General features: G+C 38.7%; 1 protein-coding gene across 1 annotated transcript in view; it reads left to right on the top strand.

Moving 5' to 3' along the window:
- Positions 1–20,075, top strand: part of CSNK2A1 (casein kinase 2 alpha 1) — a 56,585-nt gene that overhangs the window by 13,567 nt on the left and 22,943 nt on the right. Inside the window, exons 2-3 of the mRNA XM_052650696.1 lie at positions 16,876–17,086; positions 19,350–19,461. Coding sequence (XP_052506656.1) covers positions 16,986–17,086; positions 19,350–19,461 — 213 coding nt within the window. The 5' untranslated portion in view covers positions 16,876–16,985. The remainder of the gene's footprint in view (positions 1–16,875; positions 17,087–19,349; positions 19,462–20,075) is intronic.

Raw genomic sequence — 20,075 nt, forward strand, 5'->3', positions numbered from 1 at the left:
CACAAAGAGTTGGACACGACTGAGCGACTAACACATACATACGTATGTACATACATAGTAGTGTCTGCGCTCTGGGAGAATTATGCCTCTTGCTTTGTTTTTTATTGCTTAGGTGTGACGGTATCCAACAGATATTTTCTGAGTGGTATTCTGTATGTCAGCTTCTGTGATAGCTTCTGCAGATGCACAGGCAATATTCTCTGCCTTTGAAGCTTTGTTTAGCTAGGGCGACAGAGGTGTAAACAGTACAGTGACAGTGCTAAATGGAGGAGATAAGCAAAGTATGCTGTTGGAGTACAGAGGAAGGGGGGTCTTGATCATTGAAAATTTTCTATAAATCTCGTCAGTTCTGTATTTTCTAATTGGCCGAAAACATACTGCGAACTACTCCATGATTTTTGTTTTTTAAGCTCTAACTGAACTAGTAATGGAAACTAAATCAAGGAGCAAATGGTCTTAAATTGAGAGCTTAAATGGGCTTATTACTGTTGCATTTGATCATGCTGAACATTTTCTTTGCCCGTATTTTTCCCTAGTTATCTTTTTAAAATAGTTATTATTTATAAATTTATATGTTTAGTATAGTTCAGGGGTTGCTAATCGAAATACCTGCACGAGTCAGGCCAGCAAGATAAATGTGTAGAATTGTCCAGGTTTACCTATGGTATCTTTGACTGCATAATCACAGTCAGCAGAAAGTGATGTGGTCAGTGCAGGAATGCAGAATCATTGTTACCGAAGACAGATCTACCTACCTTTTCTCATTTCTTCTTATAAGAAACAACATTAATTTGGTTTTCAGTGTTGGCAACCAAGTCACACTTAAAAATACTAATTATTTATCACAAAAATCTTTTACACATAATTCGACTTAATAGCTGATTCACTTTTTAAAAACACTGTGGAAAATTTGCATAGAATGTTCATAGCGGCATTAGTCATAAAGTCCATAAAGTAAAAACAAATGTCCTTCTACTGATGACTGGATGAACAAAATGTGGTATATCCTTACAGTGGATTCAGCCGTAAAAAGGGATGAACTATTGTAAAGCTACATCATTAATGAACCTTGAAAACATGCTAAATGGAAGAAGCCAGGCACTTAGGGTTATGTATTGTGTGATTCTGCTTTTATGAAATGTCCAGAATAGGCAAATCTGTAAAGACAGAAAGCGGATGAATAGTTGTTAAGACGTGGGGGGGGCGGGGGGGGGGAGTTATTAGGAGTGACTACTATGGGACATTTGTTTTCTTTGGAGGTGAAGGTAATCATATGGTGGTGACAGTTGCATGTTAAAAACATCAGAAAGACCACTGAATTGTGCACTTTTAAATGATAGATGTGATGTGTGGATTTTATCTCAGCTTTAAAAACTGGGTGAAAAGAGACTGTGTGAGCTAAATAGAGTATATATGTTTGCTATAAAACAGAATGAATAGGTTTTGAATCTAGACAGAATATTTTAAAATCACTTGCCTTCTGTGACATTGTAAAAGTTGTTCAGATTCACCTACTGTAACATGGGAAAGGTATTACATAGGTCTTGGGCTTCCCTGGTGGCCCAGCTGGTAAAGAATCCATCTGCAGTGCAGGAGACCTGGATTCGATCCCTGGGTTGGGCAGAACTCCTGGAGAAGGGAATGGCCACCCACTCCAGTATCCTTGCCTGGAGAATTTCATGGACAGGAGCTTGGCAGGCTACAGCCCATGGGGTGACAGAGTTGGACACGACTGAGTGACTTTCACTTTCACTGGGCTTGTTATTTTCAAAAGTGATCATTTTAAATCCCGAGAAACAGTACAGGTATAGGCATTCACACTTCTTTAGATTTGGAAGCTGGATAGATAAAGTTTGCTGTCCTGTTTCCAACCTATTTGTTTTTGGCAAGTCTAGGACAACCCACCCTATTTTTTATTGCTTATTGATCATCTGCAAGAAGTATGATTGTCTCCTAGGTTACCTACCTCCATGATAGTAAGGGAGGGAGAGGGAGAGACTGCTACTCCTTATATCCTGCAGTTTCCTCAGTGAAGTCGGATAGGTTAAGCGGCAGTCCCAGAGCCATATTTGGTCTTAATGGCTCAAGTGTTCCTGTTCTTTCTACCACCTCATGAAGCCTTATAAATCCAAGTTCATGTTTTTCAGTAACAGTACTATATTGTTTCTGTAGTTCTATCAAGGATGCTCATCACATGGGTAAGTTACATGGCCTCATAAAAGCTCATGGCTCTAAAGAAACATCTCCCACACATATTGACTAAATTCATATCTCATTGGGAAGTGATAGTATGACTGTTTCACCTCTGGTGTTAGTGATGTGTGTGATAAAATTTACATGTAAGACTGAAGAGCAACTTTAAAATCAGCTACAGATCAAATATCCATTATACAGCCAGACTTTTCTCAGTGTTGAAGAGGAGCAGATCCATATGCAAACAGGTTTGATTTTCGCCAATATATTGTCTGTTACTGTCTTAATATCAGTTAATCAAATACTCATAAAACATATTCAGCATGGCTTAGGCACAGTGATAAATAAAAAGTGTTATAGAAATATTAAGCTATGCAGTAGGGAAACATTAGGATGGAAAGGAGGTTGAAAACTGATAGCCAGTTATCATACTGATTGAAATGGAAATGGCTAGATATTCAGGATTTTCATTTCTTTTTGTATCAGCTTTGCTAAGTCTTTTTCCTCTCAATATTTCAGATTTGTCCCTCGTGTTATCCTATGTTTTAGGATACGGCATATGATAGGATTTTCCCTTTTTTTAATTTTATTTTTTTAATTAATATATCAGTAAAACTGATTTCCTTTCTGTGTGTTAGTCACTCAGTCGTGTCTGACTCTTTGCAACTCCATGGACTGTAGCCTGCCAGGCTACTCTGTCCATGGAATTCTCCAGGCAAGAATACTGTAGTGGGTGGCCATTCCCTTCTCCAGGGAATCTTCCCAACCCAGGGAGCAAACCCAGGTCTCCTGCTTTGCAGGCAGATTCTTTACTGTCTGAGCGACCAGAGAAGTAACCACCATCACAACCAAGACACAGAACAATTATATCACCTCTCTATATTACCCAGCCTCCCAGCCCTATTCTCTGGCAACCACTATTCTATTTTCAGTTATTATAGTTTTGTCTTGTTGAGAATGTTAGATAAATTGAATCAGGCAATATATAATATTTTGAAAACTGGCTTCTTTATTGCTTTTGAGATTCATTGAAATTATGTATATCAGTGGTCAGTTCCTTTTTATTGTTAAGTAGAATGCCACTGTATGGATGGACAACAGTTTGCTTATCCATTTAAGATTGTTTTTGGTGATTATGAGTTGAGCTGCTATAAATGCACTTGTATAGGCTTTATGGTAGGGTTGCCAGGTTATATGAAAATTTGTAACTTTCTAAGAAACTGTCACACTGTTTCCATAAGGGCTTTGGTGTACTAGTTTGCATTCCCACTAGCAGTGTAAGAAGAGTATTCAGTTGTTCCCTATCTCTCTAGCACCTAGTATTGTCTGTATTTAACTTGTAATTGGATATAATTTTAGACTTACAAGAGTTGCAAAGATAGAATCCTCACATACCCTTCACCCAGCTTCTCCTAATGTTAACATATCACATAACCATGACACTTTATTAAACTAAGAAATTAACACCGATACAATACTGTTAATTAAATTGTGGACTGTATTTCGATTTTTAGCAGTTATGTCCTTTTTCTTATATTTTCTCTGACTCAATCCTAGAATCACCCATTTCTCTAAAGAGCCCTCATTCCTTTTTATTGGAGAAAGGCATTGAGAAACCAAGGTTTGGACACTACTTATTCTTGTTGCTACTCATTAGCACAGCTTCTAGGTGCTCTTAGTGGACAGATCTCGGAATTTGCAACCAGTAATGTCCACTCTTTGTCATGGACAGTTGTGTGGGTTTTGAGAATACTTAAGAGTAGCAAATTAATAGTAAACAGAACAGTAGCATTTCCATGTGTTGGTCATTCCTGTTTTTTTTTAGTATGTCATATTGGAAACATACAATATCTAGCTTTTTGGATCTGGCTCTTTTACTTAACAAAATATATTTAATATTCATCCATGTTGTACAGATCAATAACTTATTTTCCATTGTGTGATTATACACATACCATTTGTTTATCCATTCACCTCTTAGACATCTTGGTGGTTTCCCTTTGTTTTTTGTTTTTTTTTTTGCAATTATGAATAAACTTGCTGTCTGCATTTGTATACAGGTTTTTGTATGAACATACATTCACTTGAATAAATACCTGGGGGGGAATGCTGAGTTTATGGTAAGTGTTTATGTAACTTTGTAATCAGTGACCAAATTTTTCCAAGGTTCCTATACCATGTTGCAGTCTCATCAGAAGTCAGTCAGTTTCTGTTGCTCTAATTTAGTTCCTGTTACATCCTCACCAGCTTTTGGTGCTGTCATTTGTTTTTAATGTGACTGTTCTAATGTATAGTGTATCTCACCGTTCTGTGTGGTTGCACTGGGTTTTCATTGCTACATGCGGGCTTCCTCTAGTTGTGTCGGGGGCTGCTGCTCGTTGCCGTGCGCAGGGTTCCCATTGCCTAGGCTGCTCTTGTCGCAGCGCACAGGCCCTAGGTGCATGGGCTTCAGTAGCTGCAGCACGTGAGCTCAGCAGTTGCGGCATGTGGGCTTCGGTGCTCCACAGCATGTGGGGTTTTCCTGGAGTGGAGATCGAACCCGTGTCCCCTGCATTGGCAGGTGGATTCTTAACCACCTGACCATCAGGGAAGCCCTGAAATTGGCTATTTTTAAAATATTCTGTTCCCTGCAGATAGTCTGAAGTTTATTTCATTTCTGTAAGGGTAGTCAATGTAGTTGTTTCCTTGAGTCTAAGATCAAAAGTCTTGTAGGTTTTTTTTGTTATCTGTTCTTTTTCTGCTAGTTCTTACTCTGTAACAAGCTGGATGTTGTATTTGAAAAATTATTTATAAGATTCATTTGAAGCCCATAGCAAGGTTCTTTTCTCCACAGAGAACTTGCTCGTGTCGGGTATCTGTGGACACAGGTGATCTAGAGGTCACCTTAAAACAGGCTTCACCGAAGATATTCCCTCTGTAGATAAGACTGTAACTCTTCCCTGGATCTTTTACTTCCTGTTCACTTCCACCCTAAGATTGTGACTCTCAAGTCTCAGCTTATTGTGACAAACGTCTTTATCCTCCTCCTTCCCTCCTCCCTCCCATTTATTTATTTACCTGTTTACTAATAAATAAATTCATTATTTATTATTTATTATGACTCCTTACCTTGTCAGAACCCTGGGGCTTTGCTTTCTGTCAGAACAGCGTTCTAATTTTAGGGGATCAAACAAAGACCCTTGGGGCTTCCTTGTTTGCTTTCTTCTCTGAGTTCTCATTTTCTCTTCACTTTTGGCTTTTTGCTTGTTTGTCAGATGTAAAGAACAGGCTTGTGGACACAGTGGGGGAAAGAAGGAGTGGAATGAATTGTGAGAAGAGCATGGAAACACACACATTACCCTGTGTAAAACAGATAGCAAGTGGGAATTTGCTGTTGGACACAGGGAGCTTAACCCAGTGCTGTGTGACAGCCTTGAAGGTGGAATGGGGAGGGAGGTGAGGGCGTTCTTCAGGAGGGAGGGGACATATGTATACCTATGGCTGATTCACGTTGATGTATGGCAGAAACCAACACATTATTATAAAGCAATTATTCTCTAATTAAAAACAATTTTTCTTAAGTGAGACAGATGAGCAAAGGAAGAGGGAAGTGGTGGGGGGGTGGGGGGGTGTTAAAGCTGTTCTCTTCGGTTCTCAGTAGGAAACTTCACCTAGTCTGCCATTACTGAAAACAGGAGTTACCTGCAAAAACCTTGATTTCTTATTTTTAAAACTGAGAAGCAATCACACTTTTAAGGATCATCTACATACCCTTTCTAGGCATTTTCCTTTGTGACCTTGACACCTCTACAGTAGAACTGATTTGTTTGAGGAGTAGAAAAGGAAAGAGAATGAGATCTCAAGTGCAATAGTTGTGGATTAATCATTGTTTCAGGACAGAGGAGTGAGGCACACACAGTAACAGTGGAGTAGAGTGCGCTAGATCAGATATTAAAAGATTGTTGATCTGATATGCTTCTTATAGAGGACTACAGGGTGTGCCAGCTTTTGGTCATTTGGGGATACAAATTACAGTCTTTAAAATTCCTAACTTGCGTAAAGAAGGGCTTTGTGATTTCTTGTTTTGGTGTTTTTCATCTGAATAATTGCTGTGCATCCTTCAAAACTGAGTATAGGTGTTATTTCTTCCCTGACTGCTTTTCCCAAACATTGAGGTACTCCACAGATGTTTATTGAATGCACGGTAATGGGTTGGTGGGTGACTTGAGTTCCCTTCAATTCCTGCAAGAGCACCCTGACTTTGTTCTTTCAAATACTGATAGCTTGTGATTGTAATGGTCTGTTTGGACAGACCATTACAATGGTTGGAGGGCAGAGTTACTTTCTCTTTATTCTCTAGGGCCTAGAGAAAAGATCCCTTCCTGTCAATCAGGCATGTTTCCTGGTACATAGTAAGTATTAGATAAATGCTTAATGAGTGAACATTCTGCTCTTGATGTGAAAGGAGTAGATAATTGGAAATTAAGAGCAACTGTGGACATTTGAAACAAGTAATTTTGTGTAGTATTAACTACTTTAGGCTCTTTTGGTGTTCATTTGGCCTTCTAAACAGTGCTACTTTGAAAGAGGAAAGGACAGGTTTGTATGACTAAATGTTTGCTTTTGCTTCTACAGGAAGGCAAAAAACATATTCATAGTTTGTTCTGCAAAGCCTCTCACTAGTTTATGCTGCCTGGTTGCTGAGAAGAGGTCATTCTTTGCCACTGCTTCAAGGTGTTTTTTCCTCATACGGCGGCTTTTGCTCTAAACGAGGAGTCCTGAGTCATGTAGCCAGTGCGGTGTAGGCACATTCCTCATTCTTTACGGTGGAGCTCATCTTTGTCCTGTCTGGATGAGTATGAGCTGTTGTTTGTTCACCATGGTTGATCTAGGGATGGAAGGGGCAATTTTAATTTTTTTTAAGATGGAGACCATCAGTAAGTATTAGGGTTAAAAGACCTAGAACTGTTTCATGGCTTGAAAATTGTTGAAAGTTTCAGAATAATCTTTTCCAGTTCTCATACTAGAAAATTTATCCATAAAAATATATTTAGCACAAATAACTGATTAGACTTATGCAGTTTTCTGATATTGGACCATTTACTAAGCCTATAATTTTCTTTTTTAGTTACCAGATTGAAAAACAGAAATCACATGGAGTAGAAGAGATTAGAGGGAGAGACTGGCTGAAGAGGGCAAAAGGAATTTTTATTGAAATTAATTAGTTCTGTTAAATTTATGTCAATAAACTTATGATTTTGCCAGTACATATTTTAGCCTGATGATTTAATGACGTTTTCATTTCCTTGCATTTTATTAAAGAATAGGTCAATCCGAGCCATGTAATTGGCCTTGGTTGCAAGTGTAGTCTGACTTTAGTAGGGAAACTTTTGTTGACAGGATAACTTTTCATAGTTGATTAATTGGCTTTTATTAGGCTAAACTTTGAACAGACAAAACTTAGCCATGTCTTCAGTTAGTCTGAGGGCTTTTAAAATAGAAGTGATCTGAAATTATTAACCACAAAAGTTGCATGTATTATGCATTACATGGGGACAGTGAAGACTAAGTAAGGTCATTTAAAATAGAAATTAAAAGGAAAGGTGATGCTTCTTCTGTAAGTTATATATTTTTTAAGGTACACTTGATGGTGAGTGGTAGATAGGAGAATTGACCTTCAGAACTCAAGCAGTTTCCCTGACTTTTCAGATAAGCCATTGTAAAAATTGCTAAACTAAATTTCTTAGTATTCTTTTAATTCTAATTGTTGTGTAAGAAAAAGACAAATTTTAACTGTGGCCCTGTTATTTGATAGAGAAAGCTGTATTGGGGAGGAGGAGAGAATGGAAGGAAGAATTACTCAAGAGCCCTTGAGTTAATCTTTCAGTTTTCCTAGCTATGTACCAGATGACCTGAAGTGTTTAAAGGTACACTACATTTTGGAGGCAACTTAATTTATGTTTCAGGTTTTGGATAAAAAACCAACATTGATTTAATTGATGAATAATATTTACTGAACATCCTACAAAATGCAATGCCTTGGGCTGGGTACTGTAATGTAAAAAGATGGATTAGACAATGAATCTTGACTTCAAGGAGTTAAAGGTCTAATAAGGAAATTAAAGTTTGAAGACTACCATATGATGTAGGAAGTGGTAAGTTCGATAGGAATGTAAAGACACCTTGAAGGCCAGTCATCTGGGCTTTGAATCCCAGCCCATCTCTACTGGATGGTCTTGGTAAAGCTGCTGAATTTACTTAGGCTGTTTTCTTACCTGTAGATTAGGAAAAGAAATGCCTGCCACATAGAATTCTAGGGGAGAGGACGGGGGGCAGATATTTTAAAGCTGGAAAACTTTTAGCTCCAGACTTGTAATACCTAATTGCCTGTTCAGTTCTCTTTTTAACATGTCAAAGAAGCATTTTAACCTCACGAACCTTACGTTCAAAACCTGACTTGTGAGCTGTCTGCCAGAATGTTTTCTATCTCCCTGAATGGCATCAACAGTCTCTATAGCCAGACATCTGAAAGTCACTTCCACTCCTTACACCATTAATCCAGTCCACCCAGAGCTGTTGATTTTACACCATAAATTTTGTTCGTCTTAATTAGTTCTTTTATCTCCATTGCTACCACCATAGGTCAGGCTTTCATCATCTCTCTCACATAGGCTACTGTTGATAACTTTTGTTTCCCCAAATGTATTCTCTCTGTCTGTCTCACACCAGCCAGAATAAACTTACTCAAAATGTACATACAGGTCACTTGTCTGCGTAAAACTCTTCAATGAATTTCCATTGTCCTTAATCTGTAGGTAAAATCTTAAAGGCATATTCATCTCACCCTGTTCTGCCGTGCTCATTATTATATTCCCACAGGCTAGCACAGTACTTTTTCATAGTAGATGCTCATATAGTTAAAGGGGTGAACAAAGGAAGAAATGTCTGAAAGAACCAAATCTGTAGTTGAGAGATTTAGCTCATCCCTGTATTTCCTTCTTGTTAGGCTGCATGTAAATGTTGTTCAGTTGCTAAATCGTGTCCGATTCTTTGCAACCTCATGAACTGGAGCATGCCAGGCATCCCTGTCCTTCACTATCTCCTAGAGTTTGCTCATACTCATGTCCATAGAGTTAGTGATGCCATCCAACCATCTCATTCTCTGTCGCCTCTTCTTTTGCCCTCAGTTTTTCCCAGTATCAAGGTCTTTTCCAATGAGTCCCAGCATCAGGTGGCCAAGGTATTGGAGCTCCAGTATCAGTCCTCCCAGTGAATAGTCAGAGTTGATGTCCTGTAGGATGGACTGGTGGTTTTGTTTGTTTGAACCCTAAATTAGTTACCTTTATTTTATTTTTGGCTCTGCTGGGTCTGTGGTATGGCACACAGGGTTAGTTGCCCCACAGAACGTGGGATCTTCCCAGACTAGGGATGGAACCTACATCCACTGCATTGGAAGGCAGATTCTTAACTCCTGTGTCACCAAGGAAGTCTTAGGATTGACTGGTTGGATCTCCTTGCTGTACTCTCAAGAGTCCTCTCCACCACCACGGTTCAAAAGCATCACTTCTTCAGCGCTCATGCTTCTCTGTGGCCCAACTGTTACATCCATACATGACTGCTGGAAGAACCATAGCGTTGACTAGACAGACCTTTGTCAGCAAAGTGGTATCTCTGCTTTATGCTATCTAGGTTTGTCAGAGCTTTTCTTCCAAGGATTTCATGACTGTAGTCACCATCCCCAGTGATTTTGGAGCCCAGGAAAATAAAATCTGTAAACAGTTTCCAGTTTTTCCCCATCTATTTGCTGTGAAGTGTTAGGACTGGATGCCATAATCTTAGTTTTTTGTATGTTAAGCCAGCTTTTTCACTCTCTTCTTTTACCTTCATCAAGAGGCTATTTAGTTCCTCTTCACTTTCTGCCATTAGAGTGATATTTTCTGCATATCTGAGGATCCTACTTCTGGTAATCTTGATTCCAGCTTGGAATTCACTGAGCCCAGCATTTTGCATGAAGTACTCTGCATATAAGTTAAAATAAGCAGTGTGACAGTATACAGCGTTGACATACTCCTTTCCGAGTTTTGAACCAGCCCATGGTTCCATGTCTGGTTCTAACCATTGCTTCTTGACCTACATACAGGTTTCTCAGGAGACAAATAAGGTGGTCTGGTATTCCCATCTCTTAAAGAATTTTTCACACAGTCAGAGGCCTTATTGTAGTCAATGAAGCAGAAGTAGATATTTATCTGGAATTCCCTTGCTTTTTCTGTGATCCAACAGATATTGGCAGTTTGATCTCTTGTTCCTCTGCCCTTTCTAAATCTAGGTTCTACATCTGGAAGTTTTTGGTTCGTGTACTGCTGAAGCCTAGTGTGAAGGATTTTGAGCATTACCTTACTAGCATGTGAAATGACCACAGTTGTACAGTAGTTTGAACATTCTTTGGCGTTGCCTTTCTTTGGGATTGGAATAAACACTAACCGTTTGCAGTCCTCTGGCCACTGCTAAGTTTTCCAAGTTTGCTGACATATAGAGTGCAGTACTTTAACAGCATCATCTTTTAGGGTTTGAAATAGCTCAGCTGGAATTCCATCACTTCCACTAGCTTTATTCATAATAATGCTTTATGAGGCCCACTTGACTTCACTCTCCAAGATGCTCGACTCTGATGAGTGACCACATCAGAGGTTATCCAGGTCGTTAAGACCTGTTTTGTGTAGTTCTTCTGTGTATTTTTGCATGAAATGTTCCCTTGGTATCTCTAATTTTCTTGAAGAGATCTCTAGTCTTTCCCATTCTGTGTTTTCCTTTAATTCTTTGCACTGTTCACTTAAGGCTTTCTTATCTCTCCTTGCTCTTCTTTGAAACTCTGCATTCAGTTGGATATATCTTTCCATTTCTCCTTTGCCTTTCACTTCTTTTCTCAGCTATTTTTGTAAGGCCTCCTCAGACAGCCATTTTGCCTTTTTACATTTCTTTTTCTTTGGGATGGTTTTGGTCACCGCCCCCTGTACAGTATTATGGATCTCTGTCCATAGGTCTTCAGGCACTCTGTCTACCAGTTCTAATCTCTTGAATCTGTTCATCCCCTCCACTGTATAATCATGAGAGATTTGACTTAGGTCATAGCTGAATGGCTTAGTGGTTTTCCCTGCTTTCTTCAATTTATGCCTGAATTTTGCAATAAGGAGTTCATGATAAGAGAGCTACAGTCAGCTCCCGGTCTTGTTTGGCTGACTGTATAGAGCATGTGAATATCCATACATATTTACAGAGGTGCAAGTGAAGTAGTATTTCTGAGTAGAATAATGTTTATCATCTTTTTTCCATCCTCTTTACTCCATTCCATCACCTTCCCTCACCCCTCCTTGTACCATTTCACTTATCTGAAGTTGCTGGGCTGTGTGGTTCAAAAATACACACATGCACACACCCCCATTTCCTTCTCCCCACATAAGGCCTTCTCCCCCGAAGGCCAGCTATTTAAAATTCATGTGAATGACTCTTACTCTAAGCAGATTACTCAGTATGCATGACAATAAAGTAAAGTACCGCTTTGGGTTGCTGCAAAACAACCATTTGTCCTCCCAGTGGAGGATCAAATTCCCCTGTTCATAAATTAGGTCCTTGTTGATAAGGCACAAAGCTGCAAATGTCAGTTAAACAGGTATTTGAGGATCTCAGGAGTTTCATTAGTGAATAGTCTTCCTCTGCTCTTCTCAGAGAATACGAAGGCTATATGAGAGCCGAAGACTTGGTGGTAAGAGTGTGATTGATATTTGGTCTATTAAAGGAGTTGGGGAATATTTTCCATGTGAGTCAGATGATTTCCATGGAGAAATGAGTCTCATTTTGTAATGGCGTGTCCACCCATAAATTGGCCCTCAGAGGCTGGGAGTTAACCTCAACTCCTATAATTTTTCTAAATGAAGTGAAGAAAACTAAAATTGAAGACCACAGCCTTTTAAGGCCAGGCTTCTGCTTATTAGTTTTCACAACAATGGTAGAGTAATCATTTAATGTTAATTTACATTGTATTTGGTGTTTCTGAGCCCTTTTTAGAAGAACATCTCACTTGAGCAAGTGCAATTAGACAGGTTTTATAAGTGATGAATCAAAGCTGGAAGAAGCCCAGTAGAGGTCCTGCAGCCAATTAGGGATTTGAACCTAGGACTTGACTGCTTGTTTCATCACCCTATTGCATCTAATCCCAGTTATTAAATTTGTGCTGGTTTTGTAAACTTGTTAAGTTCATAGGGGAAGAGCTTTGAGATCCACAATTAAAGGTCGTCTTATATCAGGTATAGAATATCAACAGAAAGAATAAATATTAAAGGAATATAGAGACTGAAGAGGAAGATACTGTTGCAGAGAAGAAGGTAAGAATTTAAAAGTATCTAGTATCATAATTTATTAATTCCCAGGATAGTATTTCTTCTGGCTGCTGCTGTCTCTGATGGCTGTTTGTGCACATACACACACCTTTACTCATCTCCCTAGTGTCTTTTGCTGTTTTTAGTGCAAGGATAATAGTCACCAAGAAGCCAACAGCCCTAAAGCACAAATGACCTTGTTTCTTTGGGAAAAAGGAAAGTTAAAACTGTCTGCTTTCTGGGTTTTTGCTTGTTTGGGGTATGTGTGTCTGTTTATAATTAATCGATATTAGATAAAGATAAATTAGGTTAGATAAATTAGGTTATTATCACTCAGGTTGTTTTATAAAACCAAAGAAATAATTTGGAAATGTTTTAAAGGCAGTTTTGGTCCACTTTTTAATAACTATCTGAACCATGTTGTTGTTTTCTGGCCATATAAATTGTACACTTAAGGGACACCAGAGGTCAGCAGAGGTGGTTATATTGGGTTTTATGAATGGGGGAATCCATAAGTAGACAAATGGATCTTTTGGCCTCATGTATTGTGGGGGCAGTGGGAGTATCACTGTTGTTATACTTCTGGAGTATATCGTTAACCCTTGCTTTGGTCTTTTATGCTCTTCCTCTAAAGCTTTAAGCCACTGAAACTAGGTATAAGGAGACAACACTGGTTTATCTTTTGGTGTAATAGCTAAGCTCCAACTTAAATACAAATTGGAGAGAACGTGCAGATTGCTGTACATGAGTTCTCAAGTAGGCAGAATTCTACACACTTTATTAATTTATTGGATCCTCACCACAAACCTGAGAGGTAAATAGTTATCTCTTGATTTGTAGTCTGGTTAAACATTGTCAGCTCCTTCTAACTGTGTGTCCTTTGGCAAGTTACTTAACCTTTTTTCACTATTTTCCTCATCCTGTAAAATGGAAATAATAGTAACCTTTCCTTACCATTTCCTCCTGTGGTAAGGATTATGAAATATTCACGCAAAGCACATAATGAACGCCTGTAGACGTTAGCTTTTGTTATCTAACTAGATAATGATTACCTGGCAGGAAAAAGGTGTCACAAGAAACAGAAGTTCGGTTTCTGGTCCTTATTCTGCTATTAAGTAGCCATGTGATTGTAGGCAAATTTTCCTCTGAGGTAAATGAGCCTCAGTTTTCTAATACTCGTTTTTTTTAAAACTTTTTATTTGGAAGTAACTTCAAATTAACATGAGACCAAAATAAAAATAGTAAAGCACAAGACAGAAGAGACAGATTAGACTTCATCAAAATTTGAAAGTTTTGTGCATCAAAGGATACAATCAGCAGCTTACAAAGACAAACCACAGGGCTTCTCTGATGGCTCAGTAGTGAAGAACCCACCTGCAACCCAGGAGATGCAGGTTCGATCCCCGGTCTGGGAAGATCCCACTTGCCACGGAGCTACTAAGCCCACGTGCCACAACTACTGAGCCTGTCCTCTAGAGCCGATGCTCCACAACAAGAGAAGCCACTGCACTGAGAAACCCATGGACTGCGACTAGAGAGTGGCCCCTGCTCTCCGCAGCCAGAGAAACGCCCACATGGCAACCGAGACCTATCATGGCCAAAAAATAAGTGAACAAAGTTAATTTTTAAAAAGACAAATCACAGAATGTGAGAAAATATTTGCAAATAATGTATCTGATAAGGGATTAATGTCCAAAATATGTAAGGAACTTCCGCAGCTTAACCATCCCCCCGCCAAAGAAAAAACAGTTAAATAAAATACTTGCATAGTCATCTCTGAATAAGATAAATGGCCGATAAACACTTGAAAAAGTGGTCAGTATCACTAATCATTAGGAAAGTACCAGTCAAAATTACAATGAGATACCGCTTTATATTTGTTAAGATGGCTGCTATTTTTTTTTTAAAAAAGCTGTTACATGGAGAGGATGTGGAGAAATTGGAATCTTTGTGCATTGCTGTTGGGAATATAAAATGATGCACCCACTGTGGAAAAGAGTGTGCTGGTTCCTCAAGAAATTAAAGATAACATTGCCATATGATCCACAGTTCCACCCAGAAGAATTGAAAGCAGAAACTCCAGAAGATATTTGTACATGACTTTCTAGCAGCATTATTCACAATAGCCTAAAGGTAGAAACAACTCAGGTGTCTATTGATGAATGAATGGATAGACAAAATATATACATACAATGGAGATATTCAGCCTTAAAGAGGAAGGAAATTCTGGCATATGCTACAACATGGATGAACCTTGAAGACATGCTAAATGAGAAAAATGAGCCAAATGTAAAAGGACAAGTAGTCTACAATTCCAGTAGTATAAGTCACCTAGAGTAGTCAGACTGAGAGACAGAGAATAGAATGGTGGTTATTAGGAGCTCGGGGATGAGGGAGTCGGTGTTTAATGGGTATGGAGTTTCAGTTTGGCATGGTGAGAATTTCTGAGGATGGATGGATGTGATGATTGGACAAGAATGTGAAAGTACTTAATGCCTTTTAACTGCTTAATGTTTAAGTTGGTAAATTTTATGTATATTTTACAATAGTTTTTAAAAATAACATGTTTCAGCAAAATAAAAATAGTACAAAAAATGTTATCCCATTTGCTTTATCATGTGTAAGTATACTCTTGTACATACCTACTGTCTAAATTCCAGTTTTGTTATTTGACCTGATAAAAAGTATTGTTTTTTATAGCATTTCTTCCCCTCTAGTACAGGATACAGTCTAGTCTAGGGTAGGACATTGTATATAGTTGCCATGTCTCTTTCAGTTCAGTTCAGTCGCTCAGTTGTGTCCGACTCTTTGCAACCCCATTAATTGCAGCACACAAGGCCTCCCTGTCCATCACCAGTTTACTCAAACTCATGTCCATTGAGTCAGTGATGCCATCTCATCCTCTATTGTCCCCTCTTCCTCCTGCCCCCAATCCCTCCTAGCGTCAGAGTCTTTTCCAGTGAGTCAACTCTTTGCATGAGGTGGCCAAAGTACTGGAGCTTCAGCCCCAGCATCATTCCTTCCAAAGAACACCCAGGACCGATCTCCTTTAGAATGGACTGGTTGGATCTCCTTGTAGTCCAAGGGACTCTCAAGAGTCTTCTCCAGTACCACCATTCAAAAGCATCAATTCTTCGGTGCTCAGCTTTCTTCACAGTCCAACTCTCACGTCCATACATGACCACTGGAAAATCCATAGCCTTGACTAGACGGACCTTTGTTGGGAAAGTAATGTCTCTGCTTTTGAATATGCTATCTAGGTTCCTTTATCTTTGATAATATTTACATTTTTGGAGAGCACAGTATATTATTCCCCACTCCTGACTTTTTTTAATAGAAGCTTCCTCATTTTCTGTTTGTGTTTTCCTTGTAATTAAATTGAGGTTACGCAATCTAGGCCGAAATATGCACGGCCTAGAGACTCATTACATTTTTAAAAAATATGATTGTGTTTATTCAGATTTATGCATTGGACAGTGTCCCATCAAACGAACAGAGGGAGGTTCCCTCAATACATTTGTAATTAAATGCAGAGTTAAGGGAATCAAGAAACGCTATAGGACTCAGAGAATGGAGATTACTAGGTTGGAGTGGTTGTTGATGAAGGAGACTTCATTTTTTACTGCTTTGGTAGAAAGCACGTTTCTGAAATTTCACCAGCTTTTCCTGGGTATAAAATTTTCCATTAGTTCAGCTAATAGATATTACTGTCTTCTACCAGTTTGTATTAAGCTTGCTCGTATATTGGAGAAAATTAATGTTTTTTTAATGAAGTGTGTTTCTCAAATGATGATCACCAGCCTATTGATTATTACATAATGTTCCCCAAATAATAAAATAACATTGAACTTTGATGTATGAGAGCAAGTGTTTATTACCTTCCTGGTTTCATCAAATATTAGAGTAACACTTAAGATTTGTACTCTACTTTGCCACCATTCTAGAGCCATTTAGCACCCCTCCTTGAGCTGTAGAAAACTGTTGAAAGCTTTTTGTAGAATGTGTAAATAGTAGTAATGCCGATGAGTGTAACCTCAATGCCGTTCTTTGCTTTCAGACTGTAAGAGCATCCAAGCTTTTGATGAGGCGGTAACAGGCTACTTTGTAGGATCAGGGCCAGTATAGGCTTAGATATGTTTCTTGGAGTTCTGTTGTTTTACTTTTTCCCTGTGTTTTAGGAAATACTGATTGGCACAGTTGGGATACATTCATTGGTTAACCAGTAAAGAGCCTGAGGTATACTTGAGACCATTACTGTAAGATGACGTTTTTTCTTCCCATATGCTTTTCAAAAATGGTTCCTTGGCCTTTATGTGTTTTGTTTCTGCAGTTTGAAGAAAACAGGTCTGAAACAAGGTCTTACTCCCCAGCTGCCTCTCAACACACTGACTGCCAGCTCTCCAGATACCAAGTCCAGCTTTGTCCGCCAACCTGTCTGACATGTCGGGACCCGTGCCAAGCAGAGCCAGAGTTTACACAGATGTTAATACACACAGACCCCGAGAGTACTGGGATTACGAGTCACATGTGGTGGAATGGGGGTAATAATTTCCATTCACTTCACTGTACTCATCCAAAGGGCTGACTGTGGTGGATTTATTGAGTAATTTACGTCAGAAATTCCCTGACTGCATTTATAAACCTCAAGATTGAACCCAGTTTTTGTTTTCTTCTACAATAAAGAAACAGGTTATTGGCTTTGGCAAATTAACAGTTTTGATGGCTTATCATTTAAAAATCATTTCAATCTCTTATTATTTTTTTCTCTGATGTATATAAAGCTGGTAACAAAGAGTTACCTATTAGCTTGTTCAGCTAAAGGCTTTGCAGTTAGATGAGAATTAATACTTGAGAGAGTTTGAAAATACTAGACTCTTACATAAAAGAATTTTTGAGGTCAGAGAATGTTGTCCCATGATGATACTGATGGATAAAACGGTTCTCCAGAACTGAGGACACCCAGAAAGGTGTCCTCTTTCTGATGAGAAGCAAAATTAAAACTTTAAAACATTTGCCCTTATCATGAGACTAGCCATATGTAACATGGAATTCAGCCCCTTTTCTATTCTGAACAGTTGCAATCTGCCTGAACAGCTATATTTGCAGTTCTTATCCTCTGTGCAGTCTCATCTGGATTTTTGCATATCTTATCCCAGCCTAGTATGTACTTAACTATTGATCAGGTTGTACATTTTGTGATAAAATTATTTTGATATTCAAATACAAAAGATAGCCATTTGAAAACTCAGTAAAGCTGCAGCTCCTATATGTTACATTTTATATTTGTCCACATGTGATTTTCAGAGCATGTGAGTGTTTACAGACAGTCTTCAAAAATTATCATAGGGTGTGTTTTAATCCTGATGATTAATATGTTGATGGCCGTAATTCTTAACAGTAAGTATATTGCCTCTGCACGAGGAAGCACAGTGTGCTTCAAAGATGCCATCAAGAACTGTGGTACAGTGCCAATAAGTGTTATTAATAATCTTAATTTTCCTCTACATCACATGCTTTAGACTCTAGGAATGTCTGAATTTTACTGCAGAAATTTCAGCCACTGTCTTCAAATTAAGTGCATTGTGCTTAGTTCTGCTTAAATGACACTAAACAACCCTTTTGAGTTTTTGGCTTAGTGCTGTTTGCTTGCTTGCATTTATCTTCTAGGCCCTCCCACAGGAAAAGAACTCAACCAGAACTAAGAGCTTCCTTCCCTAGACCTGTGATGATTATTGTCCATTGTCCGTAGTACCTTTTGCCTTCTCTGTTCATTCACTTTCTTTATAGCTGCTTGAGGAAAATGAATGGTGGATTTTTTACATGTTGGATTTTCAAGGGTTCTCAGCAGGAGTAAATAGCATTTAGGCCTTATTGAAAAGGCTGTCATTCTTTAGAGCAAACTCCTCTAAGTTGTAAGCAGAGACAAAGAAAAAGTGTTGGTATTTTCTCTTATTCCTTTTCACCTCAGATGTTGCTTAGTGGTCTTGGAATGTGGGTGAAAGTAGCGGGAGGAACACCAGACTATGACTCATGTTCTGTAGTGTGGTTTGCAAACTCCAGTGCATGGACTGTCCTCAGAGCCTTGGAGAACAAGCTGGCAGTCAAACCTATATGTTTGAAAGCCGCTTATCTGCAAAGAGACCCATTAAAAATCAGCAACTCCCAAAGTGTGGCTGAATTGAAATATTCTTACAGCACATATTGACTTCTTGCTAGATGCCACCAGTGGGCAAAGCTGTGGGGGCAGGAATATAAAAATTATTTTCCAAGGGAAAGCTGTCTATTGTTGGAGATAAACATACATAACAAACCCCAATACATACTATCTATGTGTGGTATGTCAGTAGAAATATAAACAGCTTGGGATTTGAAAGAATAACTGAAAGACTTAAATTTTTTAATTCTGGGATTTGGAAGACACATTTTTAATTGCCCAACTTACAAAATACAAAGAAACCAATTGAATTATTTGAAATACTTATTTCTTTTACTCTACTGGGTATAGTTTTGTATGGACTCTGGTGGCTCAGATGATAAAGAATCCGCCTGCGATGCAGGAGGCCAGGGTTTGATCCCTGGGTGGAGAAGATCCCCTGGAGAGGGGAAGGGCTACCCACTTCAGTATTCTTATCTGGGAAATCCCATGGAAAGAGGAGCCTATAATCCATGCGGCTATAAACCATGGGGGTCGCAAAGAGTCGTACTCAACTGAGCGACTGACACGTGACAGTTTTGTAAATTGAATTAGTACTTGATAATTTGAACTTTGTAAATCACTGTGCCTTGGATTCTTTTTGTTCCCAGAAATCAAGATGACTACCAGCTGGTTAGAAAATTAGGTCGGGGTAAATACAGTGAAGTATTTGAAGCCATCAACATCACAAATAATGAAAAAGTTGTTGTTAAAATTCTCAAGGTAAGTACAAAAAGATTGTAATTCAGAGATTTTAAGTAACATTTGAAGGTATTTTTCTAGTGCTTTTAATGCCTTTATTTTATTGTTTCTTTGAAGTTGATAGAAGAGATTATCTTCATTTGACAAATCAGGAAACTGAAGCAAGAGCAGTTTTTTGACTCAAGTCATATAGAAGAACACTCTGCAGGCCACATTGGCCCGTGGGCTACTGGTGTGCAGATTGTTCTAGTTACAACTGTGCTGTGCACTGCACATACCAGGAACACAGCATCCAGTCCCTTACCACAGAAGCTCCTCCATATTTGACACGAGAAGGAGAGGGCCCCAGACGTTCTCAATTTATAGCACCCATATTGCTTCAGTAAGTTTCATGATGCCCCTAAGCCAAATGAAACAGTTTTGTTTATTAAGTGAAGTCCAAATAACTAAAAATAGTATTTCTGTTTCAATTTGGTGGCCTTTTAAAAAATTATACAAATGAAGTTAAAGAGAAAAGTAATTTTGTTTTATTCTTCTGTCACCATAATTAATTACTATTGTGATGTGTATACCTATTAGTCACTACACAGCTTCTCATATGGCGGAATCACACTGGACATCAGTAGCCTCATTTC

This window comes from Budorcas taxicolor, chromosome 13, assembly GCF_023091745.1.
Source record: "Budorcas taxicolor isolate Tak-1 chromosome 13, Takin1.1, whole genome shotgun sequence".
NCBI lineage: Eukaryota > Metazoa > Chordata > Mammalia > Artiodactyla > Bovidae > Budorcas > Budorcas taxicolor.